The sequence below is a fragment of the Pyrus communis genome, chromosome 4 (genome assembly GCF_041283825.1).
Source record: "Pyrus communis isolate YQ-2024b chromosome 4, ASM4128382v1, whole genome shotgun sequence".
Lineage (NCBI taxonomy): Eukaryota > Viridiplantae > Streptophyta > Magnoliopsida > Rosales > Rosaceae > Pyrus > Pyrus communis.
This window is the reverse complement of record NC_142568.1, coordinates 2079656-2104758: the sequence shown is the minus strand read 5'-3', so window position 1 is coordinate 2104758 and position 25103 is coordinate 2079656. Positions and strand designations below refer to the sequence as shown.

The 25103-nt window shown below is 36.1% G+C and overlaps 3 protein-coding genes across 15 annotated transcripts; all 3 read right to left on the bottom strand.

Annotated features, from left to right (window-relative positions):
- Nucleotides 1-4515: 4515 nt before the first annotated feature.
- On the bottom strand, nucleotides 4516-10461 carry LOC137722334 (putative WD repeat-containing protein C2A9.03). Of its 9 annotated transcripts, none has more exons than XM_088692256.1 (10): nucleotides 9749-10461; nucleotides 9051-9184; nucleotides 8775-8942; nucleotides 8578-8664; nucleotides 8141-8275; nucleotides 7810-7920; nucleotides 6563-6654; nucleotides 6374-6479; nucleotides 5598-5684; nucleotides 4516-5195 (listed from the first exon to the last, which is right to left on the bottom strand). In XM_088692256.1, exons 2-10 carry the CDS (start codon nucleotides 9171-9173, stop codon nucleotides 4782-4784), a joined length of 1323 nt encoding a protein of 440 aa, XP_088548382.1. In that variant the 5' UTR covers nucleotides 9174-9184; nucleotides 9749-10461; the 3' UTR covers nucleotides 4516-4781. The 9 variants fall into 9 exon arrangements, with proteins under 9 accessions (XP_088548382.1, XP_068317406.2, XP_068317411.2 ...); XM_068461305.2 differs by having other exon boundaries at nucleotides 8775-8951; nucleotides 9051-9180; nucleotides 9749-10332; XM_068461310.2 differs by having other exon boundaries at nucleotides 9051-9180; nucleotides 9749-10330.
- Nucleotides 10462-15623: 5162 nt separating this feature from the next.
- Nucleotides 15624-18703, bottom strand: LOC137723208 (protein WHAT'S THIS FACTOR 1 homolog, chloroplastic-like). Its single transcript, XM_088692249.1, has 3 exons — nucleotides 17358-18703; nucleotides 16464-16665; nucleotides 15624-16149 (listed from the first exon to the last, which is right to left on the bottom strand). The coding sequence occupies exon 1, from the start codon at nucleotides 18701-18703 to the stop codon at nucleotides 17501-17503; it is 1203 nt and encodes a 400-aa protein (XP_088548375.1). The 3' UTR covers nucleotides 15624-16149; nucleotides 16464-16665; nucleotides 17358-17500.
- On the bottom strand, nucleotides 18658-24458 carry LOC137722331 (putative WD repeat-containing protein C2A9.03). 5 transcript variants are annotated; one of them, XM_088692247.1, is made up of 11 exons: nucleotides 24216-24284; nucleotides 24065-24132; nucleotides 23432-23534; nucleotides 23166-23333; nucleotides 22969-23055; nucleotides 22539-22673; nucleotides 22206-22316; nucleotides 20635-20726; nucleotides 20446-20551; nucleotides 19664-19750; nucleotides 18658-19254 (listed from the first exon to the last, which is right to left on the bottom strand). In XM_088692247.1, exons 3-11 carry the CDS (start codon nucleotides 23519-23521, stop codon nucleotides 18868-18870), a joined length of 1263 nt encoding a protein of 420 aa, XP_088548373.1. In that variant the 5' UTR covers nucleotides 23522-23534; nucleotides 24065-24132; nucleotides 24216-24284; the 3' UTR covers nucleotides 18658-18867. The 5 variants fall into 5 exon arrangements, with proteins under 5 accessions (XP_088548373.1, XP_068317403.2, XP_068317404.2 ...); XM_068461302.2 differs by having other exon boundaries at nucleotides 24065-24458; XM_068461303.2 differs by having other exon boundaries at nucleotides 24069-24458.
- Between the last annotated feature and the right edge of the window lie 645 nt (nucleotides 24459-25103).

The window sequence follows — 25103 nt, the reverse complement described above, 5'->3', positions numbered from 1 at the left end:
TCTTTTCCTGCCGACACACCTTCAGTTTGGATAAACAGCACTGTGGAAGCACCCGGCGAGCATCTTCAGTTTGGATAAACAGCACTGCGTCGAGGTCGACCGGTTATCTATCTAAGTCTCGGCCGAGAAGGGTTTTCGAACCTTTGTTGGCAGAGGTCACCTTGCTAGCCTTCTCGGCATAGTCAGGTGTTACGAATTGCATTGCTCGGCGTACGGGACGCCGAGTTATTTTATGATTGGATACTCGCAAGTAGGTTTCAGGGTTCGGCATTCCGACGGCCGAACTATGTTTACCATCAAGACATACATCACGTTTGAGTACCTGTGCCCATATAGTTTGGTCTCGATTCGACGTGCTTATACTCTTACGAATATAATCACAGTGACCAAATCGGGCTCCGACGATTTGTGAACTCCGCAGAATTAGTAGCCTTGTCTTCAGGCTGTAGAACCCAGAGACCGAGAGTGTTCCTTCCTCGGTCGCAATCGCAAGATAGAGAAGTCAACGACGCGCTCAAAGCGACATCAACAAATTTTACTCCTCGGCCAAGCTCGGCAGACGAGTTGGCACGCCCCGCATTCGACCGAAGGACGTAGTTAGCTTACTAGTTACTCGGCCTGCGCGCCACGTAGGTTTTGTAATTTTTAGAGTCAACACATTCACACCATCTTTATAGCTTATTTGGGTTTTTGCTTTTTGCGATGTACTATTACCACTGTGTAGAGAGCCATTTTGAAGGTTCATAAATGTTGATATGTACGAGGTGTCTTGAGTAGCAATGCTAGGAAATGAATTAGGATTCTCTTTCATTCTCTTCCCAACCCCTTTCATCCCTTCCTCTCACATTATCTATTTTGTCTTTCTCATTCTATAAAAAATTAATATAAGATGTTGACGTGGTTTAACCGTGACCGTTCAAATAGGAGGGGAGAGAAGGGGAGAGAAAAAAAGATGAGAGAGAATCCTACTCCATGAGAAATTGAGCGCTTGGAGTGGTTAGGTTAACCTTTTTCCTTACTGTCATATTTTGCAGACTTTTTGCATTGTATGTAAGTGGGATAGACCTTACCAATATGTAAATTATGTTTTAAGTGTTTTGGTTGTATAAGTTATACAGTTACGTCTTAAAATTATGTGTCAATCCTAGACCTATCTTGAAATCGGGACATGACATTGTATCAAAAAGAACGTTAGACCATCTTCAAAGGAGATGTCAAATATGTCAAATAGGATAAAAAGACATTCAAGTGTTCTCCAATGGATATGTCATATATGATGTGGCATATGAGTCATTTGACTCCTTATTTCTAGCTGCCTTTTTTTACATCAAACAAAGAAAGAGTCAAATAATTTAATTTAATTTTTTAATGCAGAGTCATGTTAACAACCAATAGAATAAAAACTAAAACTAATTTTGATTATTTTTTTAATAGTTAATATAACACTAGGCCCAATAAAATAATAAAATAAATATTTGACACATGCCTTCGAAAAAAAGAGGATTTAGTACTTGTATTCAATTTGCCATATCAGTCATCAAATAAAATTTTGACATATTATATTTGACATCTCCTTTGAAGATACTCTTAGAAAGGTGCAGTCAAATTTGGATTTGATAGGATTTGATAGTATTTTAATAAGACTTTAAAATCCGGGTTTAGTCAATTAGATTTTAAAAGATTTTGAAATCCGTGTATAGTCAAATTAAGATTTTAAATGATTTTAAATAATACATTCAAATTCATAGATAGTCGATTATGATTTTAAAAAGTCCACAAGAGTCCAGGTGCAATGAAAAATTATATCAAGGATTTGCAAGGATTTTAGTGAATGATGGATTTTGATGGATTTGAGAGTGGGTGGTATAGATACCAAACACCTTAAATAATCCAAGCTCCACCCATAAGATTTCATTTCTCCTCTATTAAGGTCATCTCCAACCAAATGGTCCAGAGGACCGAAAATAGCCCGAAAACTGCCTCCAACCGAAGGCTAGGCCGGAGGGCTCGTGGGCCCCATAGAATCTAAAAGGGCCCAAGGGCTGACCCAATCCAGCTAGCCAGCTTGCTCGGGGCTAGCCAGAAATTTAAGAATTGTTGTCGGATATAATCGACAACATTGTTATTATTCTTGTCGGTTATATCCGATAGTATCCGACCACATTGTTATTAATCTTGTCGGTTATATCCGATAGGAATTCTTAAACAAATTTTTTAATCCAACAGCTAGCTGACATCAACTAACTGTTATTTTTGAATTTTTTTTTTATAGTTTTTTTTTTTTATTTACAAATTTTTTTCCCTATAACTTCTATTTTTAAATTCTTTTTTTTTTTTTATAACCTCTATTTTACAAAATTTGTTTCATATTTTTTTTTAAATTCCATTTTTTTCCTATAACTTCTATTTTACAAAATTTGTTTCATATTTTTTTAAATTCTATTTTTTTTTCCTATAACTTCTTAAGCCATTGTACAACATTAAATTAAATTAAGTAACATGAAATAACATTAAACAATATGAAAAAACATTAAATAACATTAACCAACATAAAAAAAAACATTTAACAACATGAAACTTAAACAACATTTTTTAAAACATTTAACAACATAAAACTTAAACGCCTACTCCATGCTTGTTCTGGCCCAAAGATGTGCAACAAGATCCTGTCGTAAGTACTTGTTTGTGGCACGGGAACGTATCATTCCATAGCCCCTCATGTACTCATTTACAGAGATACTACCAGTTCTTGGATTGAAAGGCAAATTAGGCCCATCATATATTTATAGAGATACTACCAGCCCACTCGCCTCCTCACTTTGCATCGCTGTCAGTGTCACGGTCGAGGGAAGGAGTAAATCAAGATCTAATGGTTAAAACATTCGGAGTAACATCCAAGAATTTTTGTTCCATCGATAGTCTTAACTAGATATTGGAGCTGTCACATCCCGACCCGAGGTCCACCACATCCTAGGCCCGACCCGGAATGTCCACTAGGATCCCGAATCGAGCTGTGCTGGCGGACACGCCTTGATTTCGGTCGGGGTGTGTCAGGAGCAATGGGGTTCCTCTGTATTTTTACTACAAGAGAACCTTGGCTTCCAGTTCCATTGTGGCAGTGCAGAGATGACTCACACTACTCTTACTCTTACTGATAGATTTGCAGTTTCATCAATTTCATAACCTTACCCTTTTTACATTTCATTGGCACCACAGATGAATTAGAGCATGACACCGGATAACGGAGATCAAAGAGAACCCACAAGTGAATACTCGAAGATAAACAACTCGCCACTCTAAGGAATCCACCAAAGAGATAAGAGTTTATGGATAGGAAGAAAAACACTCTTCACTAAACCAAGTTTAAAAGTAATTCTTAATTTCTGAATAATTGTATTTCCATACATAAGTAGTGGTTTTAAATAGTTAGGCATGGAACAACCTTCTACCTTCCATGAAGAGGTTACTAAGCATAAACTTAATGTAAGACTAATCATGAACTTAAATGAAAAGATGAACCATTTTAAAATTAAATATGATGAATGCACCATGATAATTAGACGAGTCCAAATTCGGTGTCAAAACATCTTGAAGAGATGCTGCAAAATAACCAAAATTCTATTTTTTGGAAAAATGATATAGTATCTACACTAAGAAGGGTGAAGGAGTAATGTGGTTTAAATTAGAGAGTCAAATTAAAAATAAATAAATAAAAAAATAAAAAAAAAAAAAAAAAAACACGTAACTTCATAAAAGAATCTCTCTTATGGCAAACTGAACAATCACTTTTTAAATTTATAGAGTAATTGTTCATCAGCTAAATATTAAAAAAATAATAAGACTCTAGCCTTGAGTTAGGAGAAAAAAAGAGAAAGGAGATTGTTTTAGAAAATAAGTGGGTTTAGTTTGAATTGTTAATAGTAAAATATTCAAAGTTCGTTAAAATATAGAGTGTTGCTATAAATGAAAAGTTGAGTTGAGTAGCTAAATTAATTTTTTAACATTGTTCATTATCTTGTTTAACGAAAATTTCGAGCTTCTCTTGGATATGCTCTTAAACAATGCAATCCAAGAATTATACTGTAGAACTCTAATCATTCATGATTAGTTATTACAAATGATAAAAAAAAAAAAGAGTATAAAATTAAGAGCATGTGGCATTGAGATTAAGAGCTCGTTTGGAAACGTTTTTAAAATAACTTAAAACATTTTTAAAAAAAAGCGCTTAAAAGTACAAAAAATGTTTCATATGTATAGTACAAAAAATTAAAAATAAAAATAAAAACAGTTAACAAACAAATTTTACAATATCACATATTGTATTTTGGGCTTATCTTCAATAATTCGAGACTACTGAGTAGTTCAGAAAATGAACGACAAAGATGAAAAATTGTTGTATTTCACGATTATTTTCCAGACTACTAAGCGGTCCGGAACCCTTGAACAAAATTGTTGTATTTCACTCTGCTATAGGAGAGAAAAAGGCACAAGGAACAGTGAAAAGAAAAGAAAAGATTAGGAAAAAGCTAAAAATGGGTTTATCAGGAAATGGTTTAACAAACAAGGGTTTCACATCACTGTACAAATTCTAAATTCTAATCAATCATTGGCTTATTCCAACTTTAAACTTGGTTTATCAAACTAACCTACACACAAAAAAAAAAAAAGTTAAAACAAAGAGTTCAGAAAAAGTAAACCGCAACTTCAGTGCACCCTTTCTGCTTTTAACTTCTGAGAAAATCACATTGCCAACACTGATGGACAGCCCTTCGCCAAAAGGATCAAAAATAGGAATCCAGATATCCGTACGTATGCCTTCTGTTATACTGTAGCAAGCTGGCGTATGTTCGGTCCCAGATTCCTATATACAGAGACTCGTCATCGGGACTCATTGATACACCGGATATCTCCCCAAAGAAATCAATCTCTTGCCGCACTTCGTAATCTGCCCTTGTGCTATATATATGCACAAAATCTGCAGGTTCCGCCACCACCATGAACTGACCATCTGATGAAAAGCGAATTGACCTAGCAGCACCCAAGTTATTCTTCAGAACGGCAACTGGCAATGAAAGATTTCTTATGTCCCAGACTCGGGAAGTCTTGTCCTGGTTTCCGGTGGCAAATATGCGACCATCAGGATGCCATGCTGACGCAAAAGAGTAATCCAGATGACCAACGACCTTAGCAATAGTCTGGAATGACAAAAAAAAAAAAACAGAGTTGTATATAGTTAGAAAATGGTTCCCATATTTGAAAATAAAACCTGGAAAATGTTTTTAGATGTAAATTGGGAATTTAGAAGCACAACTGCTCTGCTAACACGAAGTTAAGGTGTACTAAAAAATAAACAAAAAGTAGATTATGCTGAACAATTATAAAAGCAACTGTGTAAGCAAAAATCTGTTAATCGTATTAAAGATAACACTTGTATTGGTATTTTTCCATCATTAACCATTTCCTCAAAGTCTACATGTCTCGCGTTCAATTTTCAAACAGTTTACCTCATCTTATTAGCAATAATATTTCTATGGAAAGAAACGCAACAAAATAAGTTTCAGACAAGAGTATCATGATAAGGAAAAAGATCTTGGTACCTTCCCATTCTGCGAATCCATCAGCAATGCATCTACATGATCACCAACAACCGCAACAAGCCTATGATCTGGGCTTATTGATGTATGCTGCAAATAAGGTCAGCTCCACGTTAAAGAAAAAGAGTTTTGGGAGGAATAACCACAGAAACCAACACGTTAAGCAATTGCGGATCACTTCCAGTTTACAAGCACTTAAGTATATTGCACTCTTCTATTTCAAAGAGGTAATTTGTATGAAGTCTGCAAAATATTTTCAATACTTGGACTGGCTCAATCAACATTTTGTGCTTTTAAGGAGAGGGTCAATGAAGAAAAATTTTGGCAAGTGGCATCGACCTTAGTTGGAGAGGAAAATTGTTCCTATGTCATTAGCTGAAAAGGAAAATTGCTTCAATTTATCTATAAAAGAACGAAATGTCCATCAAGCTAAACCAAAATATGAAATTAGTCTGCGACCTACACCAGTCACCATTTTCCTTTTATTTTAAAAATTGTCCTTGTCCTCAGCACAACCAATTGAACAATATAAAACTGATTTGAAAGCTTGCCTTCCTAGTTGACATCTCAACAATTTCCAAATATATCAGAAATAATACTCTTCAACGCACAACTTAGCCTTCTAATATTAATATCTAGGGAGGTTGGAGTCAATGAAAATCACAGAAAGTGAAAGTGTAAAGACAAATATGTAGATTCTTAGTATAGAAATAGAAAAAGGCGGGTAAGTTTATCTGACCAAAACCATCAATATGAATTAAGTTCTTAGGATGACTCACATTCACTGGCCAAGGGAAACGAAAGTGATTCAAAAGCTGAAACTTCTCCATGTCATATTCTCTTATGCCGCAGTCATTATTGGATGCCATGAAATGCATTCCACCCCTGAAAAAGCGTTTCTATATCAAGTTGTGTTTTATTAAAAGAAACAATTCAGACGAACAGAATTTCAGAACTAGCTAAAATACCCCAATCTATCGTATATTTCAACAGCATTTGTGATGGCATTGTCATCATGTGTGGTCCGGGTACAGAAACTTACTCCTTGTTTATCAAGAGACTGCAGATAAAGACAGAAAAATATGATTTATTACTTTAACAGAACATTAACCAGAAAAATAAGAATAAAGCGCTAGTTTGCATCTGATAATGAAAAATATAGAATTACAAGAAACATATTACATCCAACAAGAAATGAGCGCCTACAATGCCATCAGTAGCAACCACATTAGTTGAACTTAATCATTTCATTAACAAACCATTGCGGAAACCAAAGATATGAATGCACATAGAAAGGACTAGGTCAAACCATTCTTACTAATAGTACAACAAAAGAGCAACAAAACCGCTTTGCTTATCCAAAAACTGAGCTCAGTGCGGATCCTAGTACACCGGATTAGCTATGCACTTTCGTAATCTAATTCCTAACCAGCATTTGTTCCAGGTTCAAGTCCGGAAGGTGTCTCTTAGGTTGCCTATCCAAGAACAGCTTCCATTACCCTCAACCTCAAGACTATTCCAAAAAGTTTTCACATACCTCAACAAACACTTACTGGCACACTGTCACTAATATCGAATATTAGTCGGTTCTTACATTTCATTTAACTTAAATTCAGTCAAATATTTTACAAGATATTTAGACAATTCCCTGTCCATAATAGAATCTCAGCTTCTACATGCAACAATCTTACGTACAAAATGGTACTCACACTCAACACAACGTGTAAAAAATAACTATTAACCACCCCTTTCACAAAGTTAATAATATTATTACAAAATTCATTTTTGTTTTCCTAGGTAGAAAGTATTAATTTCAAGACAGAAATTACGAGCACCACACAACATAGCTCATAATATAAAAACCAAGCTATTCATGTCTGACTCCCCTGAAAGCCGCTATTGCCAGTTGTTCTGATTGGTAAAGGACAAACTAAACTGGAGTTAAAACTCTGGTAGCGAGGTCATATCTCTACCCAAAAAACAAAAAAGTAACTTTCCAAGATCAAATACAGTAACCAAATTTCCAGCCAGCTAATGGCATTAGCTCTTTTCTTGACAAGTCAATGGCAAAGCAAAATCATCAGAATGGCAGGATCCCAGACAAGTCTAATTGTCAGATTTACGAAACAATACGTCTAATGTGGAAATACTTAACTCTCATCAAACAGACATGCACTGTCAACACACTATTGAGATGTAAACATTAGAAACTCACTTTACAAGTAAGCTCTCCTTGAAAGCCACCAGCAACAAGAAAATTGTCCTTGACTGCCAGTGTGCTTATCTGAGTCTGCATAAAACCCTCCAATAAACTTCCTGCATGTTTCTGCAAGACCATAGAACTTGGCAAACTTAAACTATGGACATAAGTAGAGGACAAATAGCAATTATACGGAACACTCAACGTATGTAACATAATTGGGAGGGGGAGGGAGAGAGCATAAACCAACAAAAGCTGAAAAAAAATGAAAAACAACCCATTTGATTACTTTATTTTCTTTCAAAGAAACTAGATCATACACATTATGTACAGGAGGTTGTACTACCTCTGTTGGGGCAACATGTCCTGCAAAATTGAGAACCTCAGACAAATTCCCAGATAGAGATGACCAATGCATGACTGAAAAGTTGGACATGAGGTATACATCATGCTTAGAAGTGGCCCAAACCAAATTTCTCAGCTGCATGTAAAAATCAATAAAGAATGTCAAGTAGGATATAAAGGTAAACTTCATGAACATTATCGTGCAAAAGTTTTATGAACATTAGCTTGCGAAAACAGCTAAAAGGAGTGGATAACTTTATCTTTTAGAACAAAAAAAAGTATCATTTAACTAAAGCAAAATTATCTAAGGCAATAAGTTCATACGCACAAAACCCATGAGAGAGAGAGAGAGAGAGAGAGAGAGCGGGATTAGTGGTGAAGTATACCATCAAAAAATGTAAAAATGATAAACAGCTATGGCATTACAAGTCCACAAACCTGGAAATGAAGGATTGTAGGTTTAACCAGTCTTGTATTATGGAAGAAGTCATAGTAGTTTCCACCTTTCTGCATTTGTTTGCACTCCTGGTCAAAGTTAACACATATTATTAGTGACGTCTGCTAACTTCAATAGTGACTTGCTAATTTGCGAAATGAAATGAAATGAAGAAAAAGCTCGAGAACAAGAAGAAAACCTTGTCCACAGCTTCCCCAGATAAAGGGATGTTCTCATAATTCTTGTACTGTTCTAGCCTCGTCAATCTGTATTTTTCCCTTGTTATGTTCAATCTGTCCCATGGAATACCTTGAATGTCCTTTCCCTTTCTCGCTTGCGCAGATGACGTATCTGACACTTTGGTAAGCTGCTCAAACTCAAGAACAAAGGAATTTCAAGTCCATTTAGTACAACAGGAAAAAAAACAAAGGATTGAACAATGAACAATGGGGGCCAGGAGTTGATGGAAACAAACCATGTCATATTCATCAAGACCCATATCTCCACCTTGATTTTCTTCCTCCACATCCTCGACAAAATCAGACATGTCCCCTTCATCCGCCATATAATCGAATTGATAGCCCTGCTGGTAAGACATGCTCTATCTGCCTTCAAGTTCACAATTTCAACATCTTCAATACAATTCCAGCACACTTTATAATCACCAAACACACCCAGACATGATTGATCATAATTCATTTCCCACATAAACATATGTACCGATATATATAAAATAAAAAGAAAAACCCAATTCCCATGAAATGAACAAACAAGAACATATAGATATGTCAACATAACAGATAGAAGAATCTATACATGTTATTGAAAGTCTACAGTTCCTCTGACATCTATAAAGATCTTAAAAAACTACATACCACCAAAGAAAACAAATTTATAGGAAACCCAAATCCTACTTCTAACAAAATATTAATAAAATTTGCATATACTTTCATTACATACACACAAACACAAACACCCCAACCAGAAAGGACATGACTTCGAAAACCATGTCTGAGCATTTTCAAATCAAACTATTCAAAACAACAACAACAACAACAACAACAAACTAAAATTGAATAATAATAATTCAAACCCAGAAACTCTAGGTCAAAAAGTGGGGGAAAAAAAATTAAAATTGAGAGAGATTAGCAGAAGGGAGGAAAGAAAAAGCACCTGCCTGAAAAACTGAGATTTGGGCTTTTCTTTTTTGCAAGGGAAATGAATGGATTTCAATCAATCAATCAATCAGGCAACAGCTACCCAGTTGTTAGCATGATTTGAATTGCAAAGCCTGGAAAGAAAACTACACAAAAGGGGAAAGAAAACGCTCCTCCTTCAACCCCTCTTTCTCTCTCTGCGTGCGTGTGTCAATTGTGTCGAATTGCGTCAAAACTGTATCAAATTGTGTGTGAATGAGAGAGGAGAGAGAAACAGATGAGAGATAACGATGGAAAAATAATAATTTGATATTTTCAGTCGGGGCGATGGATGGATGGATGGACTGCGAAGATATAAATGTCACGTGTTCATTTGTCGGCAGGAAACCCCATTTGCACGCTGCTTAGTGCAAAGCTCCTCACTCATTTGGCAAGCATGCTTCTTTGTGAAAGGTGAAGTGAAATCATACGGGAGGTTTGAGAGGGTGCGAAGATCAAAAGAGAGATGGGGACTTCGACCATGAAAAGAGTTGCCCACTCCATACTTCAACGTGCTACCACTCAATTCTTCTTTTCTTTACTTTTTGTAATTCACTTGTTTGTGTTCTTTTATTTGTGTATGACTCGTACGTTTAAAGGACTTCAGTGTGATTTGTCCTTTTTTTTTCAATCACTCTATTTGATGACGACTTCTTGTTGTTGTATAGCTTGTTTATGGGAAGATGTGGTGCGTTCAATGGCAGAGCGGCTTCGATTAATGGTGATTGTTATGATTTAGGGTTATGGATTCATTTAGGTCTCGTTTGGTGGATTAGATGAGATAAGTTATGGTCAATTAAAATAGACTTGAGTTCAATCTGTTGTTTATTGTGTCAAAGTGTGAGATGAACAAAATATGAGTTATAAATCCACAATAGAATAAGTATCTAATATATCATTATATATGCGTTACAAGTCATGTCTTACAAGTTCCTACCAATCCAATTATATCTCTAAAACTCAATCTCATCCAATCCACCAAACAGGTCCTTAAGGTCTTGGTTGTTTTGAGCTATATAGGCTCGGATGTGGGTTTATGTCAAATTTTTTGGTGTTATGGGTTTTCTAATTGTTAGTTTAGTCATTTGGAGCTATTGTTTTTACAATTATGTTGAAATTTTTGTTTTGTACATGTCTTTGATGTACTTATTATTGAAATTGTTTTAATGAATATCGTTATTTCTTTAAGGGAAAAAAAATCACTGGTAAATAGATCAGTAATTAAGTGATCAAAGGTTTCGACACTTGACTCATCAAGTTGATTGAGAAAAGTCACTTGTCCTACACAAATTACATGTGAAACCTGAATTACCAGGTAAAATGGAATTACCATAAGTGATACATGTTAGGATCTAAATCAAATGTATTATGTCCAAAACATCAAGTAAGTTGGTAAGTAGAACCATGAAAAGAGTTGCCCACTCCATACTTCAACATGTTACCACTCAATTCTTCTTTTCTTTACCTTTGTAATTAACTTGTTTGTATTCTTTCATTTGTGTATGACTCATATGTTTGAAGGATTTTAATGTGATTTGTCTATTTATTTTTAGTCATTTTGTTTGATTACGACTTCTTGTTGTTATTACGCAATGCGCAGTTGGATTATGAGAGATTGACTTTTCCCCATATCCTCTCTTTGTTATACAAGTTGTATATGGGATGATGCAGTGTGTTCAATGGCAGAGCGACTCCCATTCATGGTGATAGTTATGATTTAGCTTTATGAATTCATTTAGACACCGTTTGGTGGGCTAGATAGGATAGGTTATGGTCAATCAAAATGGATTTGAGTCTAATTCGTTGTTTGTTGTGTCAAAAAGTGAGATTGACAAAAGTGGACATGATGAGTTATGAATCCACAATAGAGTGGGTTATCTAACATATTCCTATACATGAGTTACAAGTAATGTCTTATTATATGTCTCTGCCGATCTAATCATATCCCTAAGACCCAATCTCATCCAGCCCACTAAAGGGCCCTTAGGGTTTTGGTTGTTTTGAGCTACGTGGGCTCGGATGTGGGTTTATGTCAATTTTTTTTGGTGCTATAGGTTTTCTAATTGTTAGTTTAGTCCTTTGAAGTTATTGCTTTTACAATTACGTTAAAATTTGTATCTTGTACACGTCTTTGATGTACTTATTATTGAAATTATTTTAATGAATATCGTTATTTCTTAAAAAAATAATAAAATTCACTAATAAATTGGTTAGTAATTAAGCTGACTGAGAAAAGTCGCAGGTCTCACACAAATTACATGTGTAACTTGAATTACTGAGATAAGATGGAATTACCATAAGTGATAAATGTCAACATTTGAAATTACTGTAGGCTAATCTCAATTGGTTAATTTCATCAATTAAGATAGTATATTTGAGAGAGGATCATCGCCGGATTCTCTTTGTGAGGATCTCAAGGATCTTCTAATCACATTCGTTCATCGTACATCGTGCGGTCAGTTTTCATCAAGTACTGTTTATATTCAATTTTAAATAAAAAAATTACAATGATTTCTGACTGCACGATGTATAATGAACATATGTGATTGAAGGATCATTGGGATCCTCTCTCATTATATTTAACGTTAAGGTCTTAGATTTGAATCAGGATCTATTCAAATGTAATATGTCCAAAACATCAAGTAAGTTGGTAAGTAGAATTTGCTTTAGGGAAAATTCCAAAGACTAATGATGCAAGAAAATGGACTCGTCGCCGATAAGTCATTGTCTGTTTGTTGTGTCCATAAATGAACCTTGATAAGTTGATAGATCACAAAATGTATCTACAATAATAAATATTATCTTAATTGGAATTTCCCCATATTATATACTTTTTTTTTGTTTGAATAAATAAATTATCAAGTTCGGTGATTAAAATAAGGAAATCCAACGTGAATGGTTTCAGTAAACCTCTTAGAGCTTGTTTGGAAAATACTTTTAAATGACTGAAATTACCTTGTTTGAAGTCAATTCTTAGTAAATATGCAAGTTAATCCTAGAAAGGCACTCAAAGTGCGTTTTACAAGAAACACATAACTAGTGCTTCTTGCAAGAAACACTAAGGGTGCGTTTGTTGCACTGGACTATCTCGGACTAGACTAGCTTCAGGGACTAAGCTGGACTGGCTTAGACTAAACTAAGCTGGACTGACTTAGTGAAGCGTTTGGTGCAATGTCAGACTAAGAAGCAGAATAACTATTAAATTTAGATACTATATTATTTAATCTCTATTTATTAATATTTTATTATTAATCTATCATTTTACTTGTTTCTAGAAACGGATTTGGATCCTCTCCTGAGCTAATGGAGAGGATCCTCCTGACCCATCATTGTGGGCTGTTAGATTTTTATCCAACGGCTATAAACAGGAGGGTCCCTTTAAAGTTATAATAATTGTAGTCGTTGGATAAAAATTCAATGGTCCACGATGATGGGTCAGGAAGATCCTTTCCATTAGCTCAGGAGAGGATCCAAATCCTCTAGAAACACCTATCTAATGGCCAGTATTTTTTTTTTCCAAGCATATCACTCTAACCCATTCCTCTTTCCTCTGCTACTCTCTCCCTCTCCTTTCCCTCTTTTCATGTGGTTCACCATTTTCTAGAATTCTCTTCCACTTTCCGTATACATCTCTATATTTTCCTCCATCCATCTCCTTCCCATCCCCTCTTTTCCACTGTCCACTCTCTCCCTAACCTCTCCCTTTTTTCCTTATGCAGATGATTCATCAGAGCTCACAACCCAACCCATCCTCTGATTTTCTGGTGATTTTGTGTTTTTGTTTTGAATTTGGGAGATTCGTCTGCATGTGCTTTTGGGGGAATTTTAGATGTTGGATTTTGAGATTTAGGCAATGGGTGGGGGGTGGGTTTCAAATCTGGATAGGGGTAAGGGAGTTGGAGTTGCAGACGACAAAGGTGTGCAAACGATGTTGGAGACGGGATTAGCAATCCCTTGGTTTTTGGGGGATCTCACTAGGACGACTTAGCGAAGCTCTTAGTTAGAATGAGTCCGACTTAATCTCATTTAAGTTTAGTCCAGCTTGCACCAAATATAGGATTAATAGTCTTAGCAAAGTAGTCCAATCCAATGAACTTTAACGAGGGCAAACAAACACATATGCTTTGAAACTAGAAACATTTTCTCAAAATGCGTTTTCAATATTTAAAAACACTTTCCAGACGGGCCACTTAGTATGACAGTCTATGTGGCATTCATCTTCATTTGTATGTGAGAGATCTTAAGTTCAATTCTCGTCAAAAATAATTTTAAACCACATTATTCAAAGATAGACGCGTGTCTTAATTTTATCAGTTTCTTACCAATGTGATGAAAAGATCAAGAGTAGGAAATTCAATCGGATAATCAATGGAACTATGACTCACACATAAAGACTTGTATCTAGGCTCACTTGGTTTGTATTTCGGCCCTACCCACCCTCCTTTAATCTCACTCAACGTGTCCTTTCCGGCCGGGTGGCCCACACAATGTGACGTTCGGTACAAGGACTTTCTCCTTTATGTTTGACAGTTCTTGATGCTAATGAAAAACGCTTTAAAAAGAACAAATTATAGAAATGAACCCCTTTCGTTATGTAATGTTAATGTCAGATACAGGGATGAAACCATAAATTTAACTAAGAGGGGGTACCTTAAAAAATGTGAGCTTTTTTTTTGGACAAATAAAGCTAGTTCTTTTACAAATGCTGAAAAAATTAATTACAAAATGCTTAATTTTATTACTCTATTGTCTAATTTTGTCTTTAATTGTTGACAATATAATGGTCATTTGTACTAATTAACTAAATGCATGCAACTCAACAAGATTTAGACATTAGTGCGTAAGAAAAATATACAAGACGGAGGAGCATTTTAAAAACTAAAAGAGGATTTTCACTATTGTAATATAATTAATTGAATAATCTACAAAGCAAAAAAAAAAAAAGGAATAATTAATTGAATAATTCGTGATGGAAAAAAAAAAAGGGATGAGAGTGGGCATGTGCCCCCACTGGGCCTTACCTCCCTCCGTCCATGGTCAGGTACGATAATAGTCGATATCAGATTCATAAGCTAGTTTTTGGTTAAGAAAATCTTGAATATGCTGATTAGAGTGTAGTAAGCAAACTTATATTTTCTTTCCTCCCCCTATTCCCAATATATAAAAGGTGAGTAACAAAGCCTCTACCACTTGAGGGACATCGTGCAATCATAAAACTACTCTACGTGGGCCTAATATGCGCCTACGAAGAAATAAGAACATTTTTATTCAAAGACTATATCCAAAGGATATGTCAAATACGCCATTTATGACTAAAAGACATGTTATAATTGACGTGACAATTGAGTTATTTGAATCATTACCATTTAGCTGTCTTTTTTTTACAACAAACAAAGATAGAATGAAATGCTTTTAATTTATGTTTTTCATGCATAAGTCTCATTGACAACCAATAGGATGAAAATTAAAATCAATTTGAATTATTTTTTAATAGTTAACGTAACTATGAATGGGGCCTAATATATTACTAAATAAATTTTAACACATTCATTGAAAAAGAAGAAGATTTAACATCTATATAAATTCAATTGCCACATTAGTCATCAAGTATTGACATATTATATTTAACATCTCGTTGCATGTGATCCAATATCCTAGTGAATAAAGAGTTGAGTTGCTACTTATACATCTCGGGTTCAAAAGTCCAGTCCAACAGAATGTTTGATTCAACGGAAGAAATTGAATAATTGTGGATTAGGATGACGACTCTATTGTTTAATCTACAAAATTTATGAAAGTCAAAAGCATGACCATTCAATTAGAGAATACCTTCAAACCGAGGGTTCCTAACGAAAAAGGAACGTGTTTTGCAAAGTGTAGATTAAAAATTGTTGATGCCAAAAGTCTGATCAACGGTCCCGCAGCCTAAACACATTCTAACTGGTTAGAGGACACTCAGTTTGAATGTCTTCGTCCCGTTTCACTAACTGCGGACTTCTGAACAGTAGCGAGACGGGATGAAGACTGTTTGGCATATAAGAAAATATAATATCACATGGAAGAAGCCCAAAAATAGTCAACCGAATGCCACTCTCGTATGAACACCCTGCCATCCTCCTTCCCCAGCATAGTGCTGCGGGTGCGGGACTAGCTGCTCCACCCCACATTCCTCATATTCTTCATGAAATCTGCTCCTCGTACCAATCATAGAATTTAAAGGTCTCCCTTGACGCGCACCTAAGTGCAGGACTCCTTTTAAGTGCCACTCTTGAACCAGCATGGCAGCACCCACCATTGGTCTAGTATTAATGTCCAATATTACCATCACAAGTGAATCAGTTTGGCAGTTGCTTCAGTAGATATATTGCCTCACTGTACCTGAGTTAAGGATATAAGTTATGTCAGCGTGCGGAACAGCACCTTTTCCCTTTCCCACGAGTTTTCCATAGATGTTTATGAGAGCTTACGGAAAAATAGTGTGTATATGTGCTTGATGAGTTCTAGTTTTGGCAGTAATGACGAGTTCTTGTATTGGCCAACAACAATTTGCTGTGTTTTGTAGTAATGAAATAATGTATCAACTATTTCATTCACAGATGTTAATCAAACATTAGGAGTAACAGCGTAGTCGAAATATATCAAAGTGAGTTGAATCAACGTGAAAAAATGAAAGGTAATTCCATTCTCCATACCTATGCTCATGCTTGCGAAAGGAAATTCCAAGTGAAACCACTTTTTGAGTTGACATACATAGCAGAACAGCACGAAGGTAATGGAGCCATTGATGCAGAGGTTGAGAACCGAGAAGCTGCAGTGGATATACACGAACCAGCTATCTTTGTGCATATGTTAACTCCATGAAGAGCTTGATCAATTATCTGACCACTTCTTGGCCTGCAAGGCCAAAAACATTTAGTAAGGTAAGGGCAACAAAGGAGTCCAACACTTTCGCAAAGACACAAACAACAACTCTTCATAAGCAAGCAGGCCATCTCTGAGAAAATTTGTGGTGAAATTATGCACTTGTAAGTTAGAGACTTGACTTTTCCCAAATCCACCAGTAGGTCAGGAAGAAAAGCCTCTGCATAGAACCAAATCCCGGTTACTGTGGTAACAGAATTAGAAAAATGTTTGACCCGTATCTGTCCACATAGTAGGGCTCGTACTATGTAGTCATCGAAAGCCAATGCATCATTTTAGGAGCATAAACTAGGATACAACCAAATTTAGAATGATCCATAGAACACGCTCCATTTTATCAAAGATGATAATCTAATACATTGAAAAGATTAGGGTTACACCTTCAGTTTCCAAACTACTAGAGAAGACCAAGTAAAATGATTACTGATTACTCATCTAGGAAAACTTTTAAAAAAAACAGTTATAATTCCTCGAATAAAATAAGAGAATATGAAAAGCACACTCAGCACAAACTTAGATACCTTAAATTAAGCTTCAATTATGTAGGTTGCCTACAATCTGCTTCTTCCATAAGCCAATTTTATTAACAGGAAAGTGAAGTGAAGTGGTTTTGAATTAAGTAAACTTTTCAACTCAGGATAATGTAAGGTATTACAGAAAATTACCCTTTAGGTGAAGGGCCATTTGCTTCATATATATAGATACAGACCGTGAGACTTCATTTTTACAGTCATTCATATCACTGCCATAATACTATCCTCGCACTTTGATTATTTTCGGGTAAGATCTGAACAATTGACATTCTCTTCTACCAAGGTTCCATTTGTTGCTTCCCGCCATCATGAACAGAATGAGCATCAACAGTCCAAAACTGCCCCTTCTCCCTGTAGTCAATTGTCTCACCCTTCTTATCACCATCATCATCCCCATAAAAATCTTCAGGCTCAAACAAACTCTGAAAACCATCATCATAGTCGTCGTCGTCGTCATCATCATCATCGGACTCAAAGTCATCAGTAGAGCCACCAATCTCAGTGTTGTTAATCCTAGCTTTCTTCCTCTCTCTTCTTAGTCTCTTGCTTTCTCTGACCAACTGCATCAACTTTTCCTTTATCACCAAAGTCTCTTTCTTCTCCAACAGTGCACCCTTGTCATCAAAACCCTCCACTAAAAACACTGAATCTCTCTGCCCTTTCAAGCTCACATAGAATAACTCCGGGTGCCGTATGATCATCCCTCTCAACTTGTTGGACAGCACAAAATCATTCCTAAAATGAGTCAAGTGGTCTGTCAAAGTTCTCTTTTCAACCGTCAACCCAAGCACTTCTCTCACCACCAAACAAGCTCTCTTCTCTGCCTCAATCGACTCTTTAGGCAAGTCCGAGATGGGGGTATTGTATGGGCGCACATCCGGAATTTCTTTGAATTTGAGCAAAAAATCTTGGCGATGCCTCTTCAACTTTAGACCCATTCGGAGCGTCAACTGCTTGAGTTTCAAAGGTCGGTCTACTATTAGCTCACGTGACTGAACTTCTGGAGATGATAAAGGCTTTGCAGCTGGGGTTAGTAGACGGACACAGAGTTGTGATAATGATTTAGTTGCATTGGATGGCAATGGAGCTGTTGGGATCGAGAAGAGTTCAAAAATAGTAGGGTATCGATGAATCACTGAGAGAATGGATCGTGGCTTCGATAGGGAAAGGTAGGCTCGACACTTAATGAGAATATGAATCGGAATATAGCATTTCGGTTTGGAAAGAAGCAGTGTTTGTAGCTTTTGGACAAAACGTATCTTGTTTTGCTTCACAACATGCTTGTCTAGTGAAGGACTGCGGACAGTTTTGACAGACAAGCAAGAAACTGAAAAAGGGTTATTTTCTGAGATCCTATTGTTTTTATAATTCCTCTTGATTGTACCTAATAAGCAAGGAGGATTCCGAGGGAGGAAGCTGGATCTGAGAGAAGTGATGGGTAAATCCCTTTGCACCGAGAAAGGCAAAGACAACTCCATATTTCACACTCACAATCTTTACACCCTACACAATACACACGTGTGGTGACATTATATAGGGTACAACAATACCATCTGGCTCACTATCCACACGAGGGTTTCCACCCTTAGTGGTTTCCTATGAGCGAGATGAAGCAAAGCTATACACACGAGGGTTTCCACCCTTAGTGCCTTCTGTTATACTGTAGCAAGCTGGCGTATGTTTCGTCCGAGATTCCTATATACAAAGACTCGTCATCAGGACTCACTGATACACCGGATATCTCCCCAAAGAAATCAATCTCTTGCCGCACGTTGTAATCTGCCTTTGTGCTATATATATGCACAAAATCTGCAGGTTCTGCGACCACCATGAACTGACCATCTGATGAAAAGCGAATTGACCTAGCAGCACCCAAGTTATTCTTCAGAACGGCAACTGGCAATGAAAGATTTCTTATGTCCCAGACTCGGGAAGTCTTGTCCTGGTTTCCGGTGGCAAATATGCGACCATCAGGATGCCATGCTGACGCAAAAGAGTAATCCAGATGACCAACGACCTTAGCAATAGTCTGAAATGACAAAAAAAAAAAAAAAGCAAAGTTGTATATAGTTAGTAAACTGTTCCCATCTTTGAAAATAAAACCTGGAAAATGCTTTTAGGTGTAAATTTGGAATTTAGAAGCACAACTGCTCTGCTAACACGAAGTTAAGGTATACTAAAAAATAAACAAAAAGTAGATATCTCCACGCTGAACAATTATAAAAACAACTGTGTAAGCAAAAATCTGTTATCGTATTAAAGATTACACTTGTATTGGTCTTTTTCCACCATTAACCATTTCCTCAAAGTCTACATGTCTCGCGTTCAATTTTCAAACGGTTTACCTCATCTTATTAGCAAAAATATTTCTATGGAAAGAAACGCAACAAAATAAGTTGCAGACAAGAGTATCATGATCAGAAAAAAGATCTTGGTACCTTCCCATTCTGCGAATCCATGAGCAATGCATCTACATGATCACCAACAACCGCAACAAGCCTACGATCTGGGCTTATTGATGTATGCTGCAAATAAGGTCAGCTCCACGTTAAGAAAAGGAGTTATGGGAGGAATAACCACAGAAACCAACACATTAATTCCAGTTTAAGCAATTGCAGATCACTTCCAGTTTACAAGCACTTAAGTAATTGCACTCTTCTATTTCAAAGAGGTAATTTGTTTGAAGTCTGCAAAATATTTTCAATACTAGGATTGGCTCAATCAACATTTTGTGCTTTTAAGGAGGGTCAATGAAGAAAAATTTTGGCAAGTGGTATCGACCTTAGTTGGAGAGGAAAATTGTTCCTATGTCATTAGCTGAAAAGGAAATTGCTTCAATTTATCTATAAAAGAACGAAATGTCCATGAAGCTAAACCAAAATATGAAATTAGTCTGTGACCTACACCAGTCACCAATTTCCTTTTATTTTAAAAATTGTCCTTGTCCTCAGCACAACCAATTGAACAAAATAAAACTGATTTGAAAGCTTGGCTTCCTAGTTGACATCTCAACAATTTCCAAATATATCAGAAATAATACTCTTCAATGCACAACTTAACCCTCTAATATTAATATCTAGGGAGGTTGAAGTCAATGAAAATCACAGAAAGTGAAAGTGTAAAGACAAATATGTAGATTCTTAGTATAGAAATAGAAAAAGGCGGGTAAGTTTAACTGACAGAAACCATCAATATGAATGAAGTTCTTAGGATGACTCACATTCACTGGCCAAGGGAAACGAAAGTGATTCAAAGGCTGAAACTTCTCCATGTCATATTCTCTTATGCCGCATTCATTATTGGATGCCATGAAATGCATTCCACCCCTGAAAAAGCATTTCTATATCAAGTTGTGTTTTGTTAAAAGAAAAAATTCAGATGAACAGATTTTCAGAACTAGCTAAAATACCCCAATCTATCGTATATTTCAACAGCATTTGTGATGGCTTTGTCATCATGTGTGGTCCGGGTACAGGAACTTACTCCTTGTTTATCAAGAGACTGCAGATAAAGACAGAAAAATATGATTTAATACTTTAACTGAACATTAACCAGAAAAATAATCCTTTAACAGACTAAAGCACTAGTTTGCATCTGATAATGAAAAATATAGAATTACAAGAAACAAATAATATCCAACAAGAAATGAGCGCCTAAAATGCCATCAGTAGCTACCACATCAGTTGAACTTAATCATTTCATTAACAAACCATTGCGGAAACCAAAGATATGAATGCACAAAGAAAGGACCGGGTCAAACCATTCTTACTAGTAGTACAACAAAAGAGCAACAAAACTGCTTTCCTTATCCAAAAACTGAGTTCAGTGTGGATCCTAGAACACCGGATTAGTTATGTACTTTCCTAATCTAATTCCTAACCAGCATTTGTTCCAGGTTCAAGTCCGGGAAGGTGTCTTTAAGTTGCCTATCAAAGCACAGCTTCCATTACCCTCAACCTCAAGACTATTCCAAAAAGTTTTCACATACGTCAACAAACACTTACCAGCACACTCTCACTGATATCCAATATTAGTCGGTTCTTACATTTCATTTAACTTAAATTCGGTCAAATATTTTACAAGATATTTAGACAATTCCCTGTCCATAATAGAATCTCAGCTCCTACATGCAACAATCTTACGTACAAAATGGTATTCACACTCAACACAATGTGTAAAAAATAAATATTAACCACCCCCACCCCCCTTTTTCTCCTTTTTCTGCTCTTTCTTTCTTCCCCTTCAAGCATGTTAATTGAACAAATTGTTTTTTTAAACATTTTGGGCAAACACCCTAATACCATCTTTGCCTACCAAAGCATGGCTAAAAATTTTCAACCAGAATGCTACCTAATAAAACTAAGCTAAATCTTATTCAGCTTTGAACTCTTAAGGGGAACATCTGTATCCCTTCCAAGCTCCAAAACTTCCCCTCCTTCAACATGTGAAATACTTATAAGGTAGTTTGACCAAATTGATGCTTTTATCCAGAATATCAAAACAAGGAAAAGAGCTGTAGTCCAGCTTCAAAACAAGGTGCTTTTGATTTAGTACAAGAAATTCTTGCAAGTACCATTGCGTCAAAGTTCAAATAGGATTATTTAAATAACCTTTCACAAAGTTAATAATATTGTTACAAAATTCATTTTTGTTTTCCTAGGTAGAAAGTATTAATTTCAAGACAGAAATTACGAGCGTCACACATCATAGCTCATAATATAAAAACCAAGCTATTCATGTCTACCAAAAAAAAGTCATTTTCCAAGATCATATACAGTAACCAAATTTCCAGCCAGCTAATGGCATTAGCTCTTTTCTTGACAAGTCAATGGCAAAGCAAAGTCGTCAGAATGGCAGGATCCCAGACAAGTCTAATTGTCAGATTTACCAAACAATACGTCTAATGTGGAAATACTTAACTCTCATCAAACAGACATGCACTGTCAACACGCTATTGAGATGTAAACATTAGAAACTCACTTTACAAGTAAGCTCTCCTTCAAGGCCACCCACAACAAGAAAATTGTCCTTGACTGCCAGTGTGCTTATCTGAGTCTGCATAAAACCCTCCAATAAACTTCCTGCATGTTTCTGCAAGACCATAGAACTTGGCAAACTTAAACTATGGACATAAGTAGAGGACAAATAGCAATTATACGGAACACTTCAACGTATGTAACATAAATGGGAGGGGGAGGGAGAGAGCATAAACCAACAAAAGCTGAAAAAAAAATGAAAAACAATCCATTTGATTACTTTATTTTCTTTCAAAGAAACTAGATCATACACATTATGTACAGGAGGTTGTACTACCTCTGTTGGGGCAACATGTCCTGCAAAATTGAGAACCTCAGACAAATTCCCAGATAGAGATGACCAATGCATGACTGAAAAGTTGGACATGAGGTAGACATCATGCTTTGAAGAGGCCCAAACCAAATTTCTCAGCTGCATGTAAAAATCAATAAAGAATGTCAAGTAGGATATAAAGGTAAACTTCATGAACATTATCGTGCAAAAGTTTTATGAACATTAGCTTGCGAAAACAGCTAAAAGGAGTGGATAACTTTATCTTGTTAGAATAAAAAAAAGTATCATTTAACTAAAGCAAAATTATCTAAGGCAATAAGTTCATACACACAAAACCCATGAGAGAGAGAGATAGAGAGCGGGATTAGTGGTGAAGTATACCATCAAAAAATGTAAAAATAATAAACAGCTATGGCATTGCAAGTCCACAAACCTGGAAATGAAAGATTGTAGGTTTAACCAGTCTTGTATTATGGAAGAAGTCATAGTAGTTTCCACCTTTCTGCATTTGTTTGCACTCCTAGTCAAAGTTAACACATATTATTAGTGACGTCTGCTAACTTCAATAGTGACTTGCTAATTGGGGAAATGAAATGAAATGAAGAAAATGCTCGAGAACAAGAAGAAAACCTTGTCCACAGTTTCCCCAGATAAAGGGATGCTCTCAAAATTCTTGTACTGTTCTAGCCTCGTCAATCTGTATTTTCTCCTTGTTATGCTCAATTTGTCCCATGGAATACCTTGAATGTCCCTTCCCTTTCTCGCTTGTGCAGACGACGTATCTGACACTTCGGTAAGCTGCTCAAACTCAAGAACAAGGAATTTCAAGTCCATGTAGTACAACAGGAAAAAACAAAGCATTGAACAATGGGAGCCAAAAGTTGATGGAAACAAACCATGTCATATTCATCAAGACCCATATCTCCACCTGGATTTTCTTCCTCCACATCCTTGACAAAATCAGACATGTCCCCTTCATCCGCCATATAATCCAGTACACTTTATAATCACCAAACACACCCACAGACTTGATGATTGATCATAATTCATTTCCCACATAAACATATGTACCGATATAAAAAACCGAAAAGCAAGACCCAATTCCCATGAAATGAACAAACAAGAACATATAGATATGGCAACATAACAGATAGAAGAATCTATACATGTTATTGAAAGTCTACAGTTTCTCTGACATCTATAAAAATCTAAAAAAAAACTACATACCGCCAAAGAAAACAAATTTATGGGAAACCCAACTACAAATTCTAACAAAATATTAATAAAATTTGCATATACTTTCATCACATACACACAAACACAAACACCCCAACCAGAAAGGACATGACTTTGAAACCATGTCTGAGCGTTTTCAAATCAAACTATTCAAAACAATAAAAGCAACAACAACAACAACAAAAAACTAAAATTGAACAATAATGATTGAAACCCAGAAACCCTACGTCAAAAATTGGGGGAAAAAAGTTAAAATTGAGAGAGATTAGCAGAAGGGAGGAAAGAAAAAGCACCTGCCTGAAAAACTGAGATTTGGGCTTTTCTTTTTTGCAAAGGAAATGAATGGATTTCAATCAATCAATTAATCAGGCAACAGCTACCCAGTTGTTGCCATTAATTGAATTGCAAAGCCTGGAAAGAAAACTGCAGAAGAGGGAAATAAAAAAACGCGCCTCCTTCAACCCCTCTTTCTCTCTTCTCTCTGCGTGCGTGTGTCAATTGTGTCGATTGCGTCAAAACTGTATCAAATTGTGTGTGTGAATGACAGAGGAGAGAGAAACAGATGAGAGAGAGAGGGCAAATTGTGTGTGTGAATCATAGAGGAGAGAGAAACAGATGAGAGAGAGGGAGGCAGATTCTCTGCCCTTCAATTTTTCCGTGTTCTCCTGTTTTGTTTTGTGTGGTCACAGTTAAGCCACGTCAACATTATATATATATATATATATATTTTTTTTTTATAGAGATAATAAGATAAAAATAAATGGTAATATAAAATGTTGAAGTGAATTAACTGTGACCATATAAACAGGAGGGCACGAGAAGTGGGAGGGCAGAGAATCTGCCTCTGAGAGAGGGCGAGAGATAACGATGGAAAAATAATAATTTGATAAGGAGTAGGATTCTCTACTTCTGATGTCTCTACCTTCTCATCCCCTCCTATTTGAACGGTCACGGTTAAGCCACGCCAATATTTTATATTGATTTTTTTTTATAGAGATAATAAGACAAAAAACAATGTGTGAGAGGAGGGGATGGAAGGGGGTGAGAATAGGAGGGTAGAGAATTCTTCTCCTTTTCAATGGGGGCAATGGATGGATGGATGGATGGATGGATCGTGAAGATATAAATGTCATGTGTTCATTTGTCGGCAAGAAACCTATTTGCACGTTGATAAGAGCAACTCCACCGTTGCTAAGGCCCTTGGGGCTATCCACTATTTAATCCAACGAGTGAACGGTAACTATCATTAATGAACAGTAACGGTCTTTTGCATTTCCACACCTAAACTGAATAGCCCTAGCAATGGATAATAAAATATTCTTATTATTTTTT